Source organism: Pyxicephalus adspersus, chromosome 6 (assembly GCF_032062135.1).
Source record: "Pyxicephalus adspersus chromosome 6, UCB_Pads_2.0, whole genome shotgun sequence".
Taxonomy (NCBI): Eukaryota; Metazoa; Chordata; class Amphibia; order Anura; family Pyxicephalidae; genus Pyxicephalus; species Pyxicephalus adspersus.
This window is the reverse complement of record NC_092863.1, coordinates 3,299,726-3,310,983: the sequence shown is the minus strand read 5'-3', so window position 1 is coordinate 3,310,983 and position 11,258 is coordinate 3,299,726. Positions and strand designations below refer to the sequence as shown.

At 40.0% G+C, this 11,258-nt stretch overlaps 1 protein-coding gene across 4 annotated transcripts; it reads left to right on the top strand.

The window, feature by feature from the left end:
- The first annotated feature begins 417 nt into the window (after positions 1-417).
- On the top strand, positions 418-7,926 carry SALL4 (spalt like transcription factor 4). Of its 4 annotated transcripts, none has more exons than XM_072414168.1 (4): positions 418-635; positions 3,776-6,139; positions 6,350-6,639; positions 7,160-7,926. In XM_072414168.1, the coding sequence occupies exons 1-4, from the start codon at positions 563-565 to the stop codon at positions 7,577-7,579; spliced, it is 3,147 nt and encodes a 1,048-aa protein (XP_072270269.1). In that variant the 5' UTR covers positions 418-562; the 3' UTR covers positions 7,580-7,926. The 4 variants fall into 4 exon arrangements, with proteins under 4 accessions (XP_072270269.1, XP_072270268.1, XP_072270271.1 ...); XM_072414167.1 differs by having other exon boundaries at positions 3,773-6,139; XM_072414170.1 differs by lacking the exon at positions 418-635 and adding an exon at positions 1,610-1,736 and having other exon boundaries at positions 3,773-6,139.
- Positions 7,927-11,258: the final 3,332 nt, after the last annotated feature.

Here is an 11,258-nt window from a genome sequence, read left to right as displayed (position 1 = left end):
AACAGCAATAAATAATTATAAAGTACCACATGTCACAAATATATATATATATATATATATATATAAAACACTACAATATATTACAGTTTTGGAAACCTGTAACACATTCAAGCGAATACCATTTTCTTTTTTCCTGTATTTATTTTTTTCAGCTCATTAGCAAACTGGTTTTTCTTTTCACTTGCAATCCTCCCATTTCTATTGTGTTTACTTGATATAAAAAAAGGCATTTCTGGAGGTGGGGGAGGGTCCTAAGACTTAAAAAAAAAAAAAGTTGATGTTTTGTTACACTCAGAAGCATGGTCTTTGAGCTGCAGACTACATTTCCCAGGCTGCCTCACTCCCCCCTCTGATCAATAGAGCTTATTTGAATAATCTGTGAGTTTTTTGGACTCAGGCCAATCAGCTGTCAGGAACCCATGATAAATCGCAATGCATTATTGATAATCATAATTACAGCGACATGCGCATTTCCACCTGAAGGGGGGTAATTACCCGGACTCTTGGAATTTGTTGTGAAGAAGTCAATAATTGGCATTATTTGGCTCCTGATGCACGGACCATGTCGAGGCGCAAGCAGGCGAAACCCCAGCACCTCAACTCGGAGGGGCAGCCGCTTCTCCTGGATTCGGGTGGTAAGTACGGGGCACAGGGGTGCTGGGTGCATTTATTTCATTTTAGGAGTTTTGCTAGGACGCAGGACCCCGAGCATACAAACATTGCTTATATATCTGGGCAGCCATGTATGATGAGCTCGGCTGCTCCGGGGATCTCCGCTAATTACCAGCCTGCTGCTAACACTCACTTGTTACAATGTAGCGATATCATCGTACAGTATACGGAGATCTGGATTGTCCCAGACCCAGGGGGGATCGCCTATGGGTCCCCGACACCACCTGCAAATGGGCTTACATCATGAGATTGTCCTGCGATCCCTGGATCTCATGCCAGTGGGATCGACTGGTGATCCCTGCAAGCATGGCTTCTGTTTAATATCACTTTTATAACTTTTTCTCAAATATTATTTAAAAGTAAAATATATAATATTTTTTATATTATATACATATTATTTTTTTTTACTGTTATTTGTTTTTTATCACTTTGGGCAGCGAGAGAGTGATGTGTTTTTATTTATGTTATTTATATATATATATATATATATACTCCTTCCTCTCTCGCTGACCAAAGTAATAAAAAACAAATAACAGTAAAAAAATGTATATAATATATAACCGTAAAAAGTATGTGTGTGTGTATGTATATATATATATATATATATATATATATATATATATATATATATATATATATATATATATATATATATATAATTAAATATTACACATGTATACATTTTTTATATTATTTAATATAACTACAGGGTTTAATTCATTTATTGTTTTACCTAGTGGAGTGATTGATAAAGGGTTTTTATTTGGCCTCGTGTAAATGCATTCATGTTTTCTTATCTTAAGATTGTGTTTAAGGGTCATTTACTATTAACTCCAGAAAGTGTCCGGCCAGGAGGTCATAAATGGCAGATTTTTAATGCACGCCTGTTTCCCTTTGTGCATACGCTTTGGATGGGGGTGGAGGTGCTGTTTGCACATGTAAATCTTCTTGCACACTGCTGGGGTCCCACCCATTATAGCAGTAGAATGAAGTTTTCTTAGCAACAGTTGTTCCCTTCAGATCCCTGGCGAGAGCTGTGTAAAGCTTATTTCAAGGTTTATAATGTAAGTTCGGAATACTTGCTTTTGCCTTGTTTGATGAGGAGCTTTATGGAGAACTTTTCATTTCACTGTTAGGTTGTGTGTAGATAAAGAAGTATTTTGGTGCGGAGTACTGAACTGTAAGCTGGCTTGTGCTGTGGCGCCTCCTTCAGGGCGATGTTATGAATGGCTGCGGGTACTTTTTCAGCAGTATCTAAGCTTTTTCGGATTATGTTGACCTATATATCCACCTTTCCTAAATAGCTCAATCACATATGCTGAATGGTTTGTCACTTTCTGCTTTTCAATTCTAAACTTTTTTTAATCTTACTAATTTGCATTTCTATCTTGGACCCTCCTGTGAGAACAATGCAATCTTATTTTGTCTTTTGAGCAATTAACAGGTCAGGAAATCAGCAGGGGGTATAGGGGGTACAATACAACATATTATGCATTAGCATTTTAACAAAAGAAGGTCAGAAGTGCTTTTTTATAATCCCGCACTGGGACTGGCTGATGGCTGCCAGTGCTTTGCTGTAAAGCTTACAGGAATTCTTTGAACCTTTTGTCCAGTCCTGTACCGCCCATATTTTATTTAAGAATCATCTTTTAAAGAAGTAAAAAGTGAAAATGTAATTCTATTTTTTTTAAAAAATAAAATTGCCACTGCCTCCATCCATCCTGCTTGTAGACCAAACTTTTCACAGCAGGAGTTTTTGGATCTGCTGATAAGCCACTTTGTGACCAGATGGCACAGCAGCGGTGTGTAAGTTTGTGTAAACGGCAACTTGGGATGCCTGAGCCAGTTTAGTGCTATTATTGGCCCTACACAATAATAAAATGGCAACAAATATGGGGGTTCTGTAACGTTAGCTCCAGTATTAAGGATAGAGGTCTTTATGGGGTGTGCAGGTGTCAAAATTAAAATATGCCATTGAGGTTTTTTGTTGGGGGTGAAAATATGTGAAGTGTAAGGACCCCAACAAACTTTTCTTTGCACTTTGTGTTGATGAAAATGCTTACGGGAAACGGAATATTTTTTTAGCTGTCTTCATCCTCCAGTGTGTGACAGGCTTGCTGCTGTAACCTTTGCCTCCTCCAGCCTACTGTGGGTGGTAAGCTGATGTCAAGCTTACAATTAGGGCTTCTGCAATTGACCTTGGCAGCAGGGCTTGTGTCTTAAACACAGTATTAGTGTGAAGAGTAGTTGGTGACTGCTTGTTTATGGTCCCGGGCTTGCTGGCGGTGATTTACTTTAGAAGGATTCGGTTATTGAACCTTTCCTTTTAAGGTCAGTTGGTACAATTTTTTTTTTTTAACTATATTTAAGGTGTGTGTGATATAAATATAATAATAGCAAAAGGAACAATTATAATAAGTGTGCTAAACAAACCTAGAAATATTTGGGCGCAGCAAACTCTGGCAATTTTAGGCGTGTGCATTGAAACACTCTGTTAATCTCTCCGAATGACTTAAATTCAGTAAACGCATTAGCATAAATAACAATAGCACTGGATTTTTTTTTTTTTTTTAACTCCCAAAATCCATTTGGTGGTGATTTAATCTAAACCCCTGCTGACTTCACTGCATTCTTTTAACTTATTGGATAACTAGATGCTGAGAGATAACATTCCACAAATTCAGGGGTGGAGAGATGGGGAAAAACAGTTGAACTTTCTGGTTCTTTGCTTTTATCATTAATGAAAAGGCACAGTTCTCCCCCACCCCCGTTTATTTAATCATAGGCTATAGTTTTAATTGTGCTGTGTAGCCAAATGTGAGACTCAAACAAAAGGAGTAAGTGAAGTTTCACAAATGCAGTAAAATTAAACAGATTTTTTTTTACCAAATTTACTATCTGCCTTTCAATCAATATCTTCAAATTTTCCAGGAAGAAATTGTTTTTATACCGGTTTTGAGTATGTATTCAGAATAATAAAATGTATCTGTTTTTTAGTTTTGTCCTAGACATTGCTTTTTATTTTTAATATTTTTTTTTGCATGACATATTGTCTGATTATTGGCTAATTTCCTCCTATTTCTTCTATTTTCTGTTACAGCAGAGCAGCAAGATGTAGGCGATGTAGACTGTGAAAAACGCGTTAAGCGATGCAGGATGGAAGAGACTCATGTTTGTGACAAGTGCTGTGCAGAGTTTTTTGAACAATTGGAGTTCATAGAGCATAAGAAAAATTGCACTAAAAATCCACCTGTTCTTATTATGAATGAGGGAGAAGAAGGGACATCTGGGATCTACCCTGAGAGCACCCACAATCTGACCGAAAATAAGGTGGCAAAGGGCTCTGGTGCTTCTGCTGAAAAGATGGAGGAAAAAACAGATTCTGCAACTAAAACAGCCCCTCAAGCAGCTCCTAAGGCTAATGGATTTGGCTTCTTGCCTAAAACAAATGTCTCCAACACTAATGTGACTTTACAAACTATAAGTAGTACTAAAGCGGCTGTTAATCAACTTGCATCAAATGGAACTAGTGCTCCTGCAAACAATGGTAATGCCATCTCCATGATTCTTGAACAACTAGTGTGCTTACAGCAGCAACAACTTCAACAAATTCAGCTTACTGAGCAGATCCGTTTTCAGATAGCTATGATGGCTCCTAATTCTCTGCATCCTTCTATAGCTGCTGCTGCAGATCCACTGAAAACATTGGGAGCCCATCTTTCACAGCAGCTTTCCGCAGCTGTTGCTCTGATTGGACAAAAAACTGGAGCTCAGAACCTTACTCATGGGACTAATATTAAGCAGTCAAAGCTACCTCGCGTCAACCTGCCTATTCAACCATCTGGCAAAGTTCCACTTGCCCCTTCCAATCCACTGGTAAAACCTGAGGTTAATAAGGGTATTCCTCCTCCTGTAGCCAGGTTTCAAAATCCTGCCCTACCTCGCAGTCCTGGGACTGTAAACTTCCAAAATCCGAAACCGAAAAACAACTTTGAAAGTGTTCATGCAGCAGAAATTCAAAAGCTGATAGATAGTGACCCAATCTTTAGACATAGATGTAGGTTTTGTGGCAAAGCTTTTGGCAATGATAGCGCAATGCAAATACACGTGCGTTCGCACACCGGCGAAAGGCCTTACAAGTGCAACATTTGTGGAAATAGATTTACAACGAAGGGTAATCTTAAGGTACATTTTCACAGACACATGGATAAATATCCACATATCAAAATGAATCCCATTCCTATTCCAGAACATCTGGACAATGTTTTTGCTCCAAATGGACTTCTGTACGGCATGTCTATTCCGTTAGATGAGTCTAATGTAATTGTGGATACAAAGTCTGTGACTAGTCTTCCCAATCCAGGATTAACCATACCAAATGTGGCCAGCATAGGCGATTCATCAGGATCAGCCTTCCAGCTCAACATGCAGTCAAAACTGTCGCCGGGTAGTGAAGGAGATTCTGGGTCATCTGGAGCTGTGGGTCATGAGTCTGGCACCGATCAAAGTCTCAACTCTCCTCCTAATAGTGGATCCAGCGAACAAGGATCAGAAACAAGGAAACTACAGCAGCTTGTAGAAAACATTGACAAGAGTAGCTCAGACCCAAATGAGTGCACGATTTGTCATAGAGTCTTAAGTTGTCCGAGTGCTCTGAAAATGCATTACCGCACCCACACAGGGGAGCGGCCTTTCAAATGCAAAGTCTGCGGACGAGCGTTTTCCACTAAAAGCAACCTTAAAACTCATTATAGTGTCCATCGTGCAAACACTCCTCAGAAAATGCATTCTTGCCCAATTTGTCAAAAGAAATTCACCAATGCAGTGGTTTTGCAGCAACATATTAGGATGCATATGGGTGGACAGATTCCAAATACGCCTTTGCCAGAAGATGTGTGTGAAGAGGGTGACATTGATTCTTCAATGGTTGATGATAAGAATGGCGATTTGAATAGTTTCACTGATGAGAATGTTGATGACATTGACATGGAAGATGACTCTGAACTTGCAGATGCTCCTTCAAGCTCAAAGCCTCCAACTCCACAAAGTGATGCTCAAGTAGAATCTCCAAGCATGCAGCTCTCTGAGCTTTTATCTCAGGACAATCCATTGCCTCCTGGACTCTGTTTGCAAAGGCAAAACAGTATTAAATCAAGTGAAAATGGGTCACTGGAAAGCGATGGCTTGACTAATGATTCCTCTTCAATTGGAGATCAAGAATACCAAAATGGCAAGAGTCCAACCCAGTCTGAAACCAGGACTCTTTCACCAACAAACAGCCAAATTGACAGTCTTCCATCAAAGTCTCCATCTTCTTGCAACGGTCATGAAGTAACGGGTGTGCCGAACAATGCAGAGTCATGTGAAAATGAATCCACTGATGGTGATGGGGCTCTAGATCTCACAAATGGCAACCCAGGACGCAAAATCAAAGAAGAACCGGGCTTACTTCCCAATGGGGACTCGAGTAAGTAATTTTTTTTGTTTGTTTTAAAAAAGAGAAAATGCTTTTAAGTACAGTAACTACAAACCCTTTAGGGCATTGGCACAATGACAAATTCAAATGACTTGTATGGATGGCATTATTTAATATTGCATGGATTTTCTATTAATCCACCAAACATGCCTATATTCAACTAGCACACTTTATAATAAAATATCTTTTATTTGTTCCCAGACAGGAGTCCAAATGGGTATGGTGGTCCTCCAACACTGATCAAAGTGGAAATGCCAGGAGATCGTGTCTTGGGCACCACTCAGTATATCAGCCCTCCAAATCTTTCACCTGGTTTAACACCTCTCATTGTCCCTCCACGACGCACAGCAAAGCAACATATCTGCCACACGTGTAACAAGAACTTTTCTTCGGCTAGTGCTTTGCAGATCCATGAAAGAACTCATACTGGGGAAAAACCTTTTGCTTGCACGATATGTGGACGTGCTTTCACAACAAAAGGAAACCTCAAAGTAAGCTTTAACCCACTTTTTACCCTGCCAGTTATTTTCTAAAACAAAATGCATCTAAAATTAGAACTTATGCTTGGGATTGTGGTGAGGCAATAAAATGTCTGTGTGGAGATCCACCTTATTTGACCATTGGCACAGGGTAGAAAGTGACAGGGGCAGTTCTAATTTTACAATGATTTCTACACCATACATGGGTTTTTTTTTTTTTTTTTCTTGTATTAGGAAATGCAAATTCATCAAGTAAATCTCTCCAGTCACAGTGGTAAGAAGGCTGTGTGGAACTCCTAAATAGATTTCAAGCCATTGTTAATTCTTAACTAGGTGCCACCAGTTAAATTTAAATGCCATCTGCTCTAATTCATGCTTAGTTTCTTAGTGAGGTCTTATGACTGGCAATATGTGCATGTTCCTAATTGGTGTTCTAGCAGTTACCATTCTTACAACAATGTGCTGTTATAGTTTAAAAAATGGAAATTTATTGAATTTTGAGGATTAAATTGCCTTTTCTCCTTCACTGTAGGTTCATGTTGGAACTCACATGTGGAATAACACTGCTCGTCGAGGAAGGAGACTTTCTATGGATAACCAAATAACTGCCTTGCCAAATGACACTAAGAAAGTGCCTGAGATCTTTCCAAAGTATCTTGTTCCACCTTCAGTCGGCCTCGATCCTTCTCTTTGGAACCAGTATGCTACTGCACTTGGCAATGGCTTGGCCATGAAGACTAATGAGATCTCGGTAATCCAGAATGGTGGAATTCCTTCCTTGCCTATCAGTAATGGAGGTCCTTCCATCATCCCCACAGCTATGGCATCTAACCTTGATATCAACCAGACCAGTGCAAGCCAGGCTATGGCTGAAATGGAAGATAAAAGTGCAGAAAGTGTGCCAAAACACCAATTTACACACTTCTTAGAGGAAAATATAGCTGTGAAATGATGGGACAAGACAACAGCCAAAATCTGTTGGCAGACACTTGAAAATAGGTGGCTGGAATTTGCTGCACCTTTTGATTTTGGACTATTTCGTGAATTCCTTTTCAGAATGGACAAAAAGTGTGACCTGTTTTGCCACCTGGTACCAAAACTGAGGAAATGCATCTTGGAGATATTGCAAATAATGCAAGACTGATGTGTGGATGGCGTTCCTTTCTGAAGGTCGAAAATGTTTACCTTTTTCAAAATGAACTCAAAATTTTGCATTAAGAACTTTAAAATGTGAGAACGGTACTCCTGCCTGTCTGATTTATTCAGCAAAGATTAAGTTAATAAAAAAAAATGCGGGTACATATTTTTCTGGAATCTGCCATCCTTTTTGATTTTAGAAATAGTTTTGATTTAGGATTTTGAACTGAAAGCGTGTGTATATGTTGCAAACATGCCATTTGGTCACTGCGGACATTGCTCTGGTGACTGATTGGTCTCAACTTACGCGTTTGACTCCTAATGTGGTAGCTGTCTGGGAAGAATTGTGGGACTAAAACACTTTATTTTTCACCACATTTGACGAGCAGTTGTGACAATTACTCCTCAGCTTTAAGTGTTCTCTTTACAATGAGCAGTATTATGTCTAGTCTTTTACAGGCGACCAGTAGTTCCTGTTTTATGGTTACTGTAAGAGTTGTTAACTTTAAGTTATCTACCTCATTCGTCTTTATTTTATTTTTATTTTTTTTCTCTCCCTCTTGTTAAACTCTGCTGTAAAACAAACTGGAACTGGAAACACTCCAAGCACTGAAACTGGTTTCATGTTAGTTGATTTACAAACCTTCCTCTTCAACTACTGTGTGAGGGGGGGAATTATAATTTTTCTTGTGTATATAAAGTGTTATACTTTTGAAGGATATGTGACAAGGTTATCTATAACTGTAACTTTCTTTGCTTTCTGAAAGGCCAAAAATACCTGCGCAAAATACCAAAAATGTCTATTGCACCTAGCTTGTCGCTTAAAATCATTGCCATTTTGTGCCTTTCTCAATGGACTAGTAACACTTGGAACCTGATAGTTCTGTTTACATTGTAAAGTTTAATGTTGCAAAGGCATTCTAGTGCCAATATTCTGCAATGTGAATGTATGCCTTTTTAGGAATACTTAGTGATTTCGGCATCCACTGAATGTATTACTTATTGGTTACTTTTTTTTTTTTTTTTCTTTTTTTTTTTTTTCTTTTTTGTCCTTAAAATAAATTTGGGGATGGCTTTTTCTCATGCCACTGTCTTAATTGTTTGGTAAAGAGTCTTGTTTTAGAATTATTATACATAATTGAATGTCCTCCATGACAATGCAACAAAATTCCAGCAGCCCAGCAATAGAAAGGCACTATAAAAACGCATTTATTCGCTTTGGAGAAGCAATTGTCATAGTCTTTGGTAAATAAATCTTTTGTGTGTGTGTGTGTGTGTGACGGGTCCCTTCCCAACTTGTTTAGTATTCTGCTATGGCAGATCCCCCAACTGGCCAAGCCGGTAAGACTGCTCTGTCTGTCCATCCATAAGAGTATCTGGAAGGGAGCCTCCTCATCACTCCCCTTTAAATAGAACTAAACAGTGCTGCCCAAACAGCAGTCATTCATTTAAGTATGGAGTGCGGACAAAGTTAATGCACAAAGTGCGGACATATTAATGCAGCACTGTACAAAGTCCGTAGTCATGTGACTAGCTGTCCCTCCAAGGGGCTCACAATCTAATGGACCCTACCATAGTCCTATGTCTTTAAGATGGTCTAAGGCCGATTTTTAGGGGGAAGCCAATTAACCTTACTACATGTTTTTCGCATGTGGGAGGAAACTTGAGTACCCAGGGAAAAAAAACATGCAGAGTGTCCTGGCTGAGGTTTGAAACTGTGACCTAGCACTGCAAAGGCCAGCGTGTGAACCTCGGAGCCACTGTGCTGCCCTACTAAAAACATTTGACTGCTACTGGAAACCATTGAGTAATTGTTTCCCGTGACAGAAATATAATGTTTGTACGCAACTAAAGAATCAACCATTGAGAACACAATACATGGACAGGCAGTCAAAAGTCAGTCATCATTCTGTTGCTTTACCAATAACAGGTCATTTCAACATCCATATGTAATGTGAGTTTTACCATAAAGCCAGTGATTTGACTTTTAAACTAAAATAATTTTCTGTTGTATTACTTTGCAAGGGACTATGGTGAAAAGGAATTTACCTAATGGTGCATAGGTCTGCTTTGTTGCATTTGCTAGATATTATTAAGTGCTCCTGTTATCTAGCAAAAGTATTTTTAATCCTGTTCACTTTTTTCCTGCTGTTCACTGAACCCAGCTAAATAGTTTTCGGTTTCCTTAACTGGTATAGTTGCCTTTGTACTACTTTGTGAATTTACCGAATATAGGGTAAGCTGTTGATCTAAAGTACTGGTCAGTGGTGTGTGGCTCTGGCTGGTGTGCCCCCAGGGGTGCAGGAGGTGTACTGACCACAAACCCTGTCCCCTATCTGTACACAACCAGCCCACTTTCCCATGGCAGGCTCAGCGTGGTGGAAGGGTTGAGTCTCAAGTCTGAGCCTATGATGGGAGAGTAGGAAGGTTGTGGCATCTTGACATCACCATGGGGCAAGTTCCTTCCCCTGTGGGAGACAAATGACTCCTTGCGCATGTGTGGTCCGTAGGTCCGAACAGGTTGGCGGCCACTGATATAAAGCAAGCCTGGAATTACTATAAAGCAGAGATATCTCACAAGGTCAAGAGAAGATACAGTGACTGCAATTGCAAAATAATGAAAGGGGAAGCTGGTCAGAATTGGAGCAACATTTACCTTTCTTGCAAATGTCATTTAGAAGGGCACCCTAACACACGGTAATAATAGGTGATATAATGTTAAAATATCTGTAAAAATGCTAATACTGCAAAGAGTAGTCTGGAGGGGATATCGGGCAAAAAAAAAAACAGAACAGTCATCTTTTCAGCCCACTCCAACACTACCTGGACATCACCACTGATGGGTTCTATGTTCTGTATCTATTTTGGGGTTTAAATGCTGATGTACTTACTCCCTGAGCAGCAATCTACACTTAGAAGCTACAAACCCTTTCTTTAAAAAGCATGAAATAATTATGTAAACCCACAAACAAAAATGTATGGAATCTTACCAGCATCAAATGAAGTGTTGATGATGGTGTATATAAAGTTTAAAAAAGCCTGCGTATAAAAATTTGGTGTCAGGGGGTATTAGGGATGTGCGATATGCCTTAAACTTAGTACTGCAGAAGATGGAAGCCCTACCACCCAACTGCTTGCTTCAGCTCTTTCCAATATCTTCTAGGGCAGGGGTCGGCAAACTCTGGCCTTTAGGCGAGATACAGGCTAGCCGGTAGTTTGTTCCGGCCTGATGCCCCCTGGCCGATCCGGCCTAATGCCGGCCGGAACCCCGCAGCTCCAGAGCTGTGGGTTGCGTTAGGAACTGCTGGAGCTGGTGCCCCGGTGCTGCCTCTTTGCTGTTGCTCCCCTATTTACCACGGCCGGCGTTTATCCTTCCACCGCTGCGGTTAATAGGGAAGGCTCCCTGAAGGGAAGTCGCTCTGCTCTACAATGCATAGGAAAGAGAGGGATTTCACTTCAGGGGTGTTCCCTGGTGGTGGGTGGAGCTATTAGGG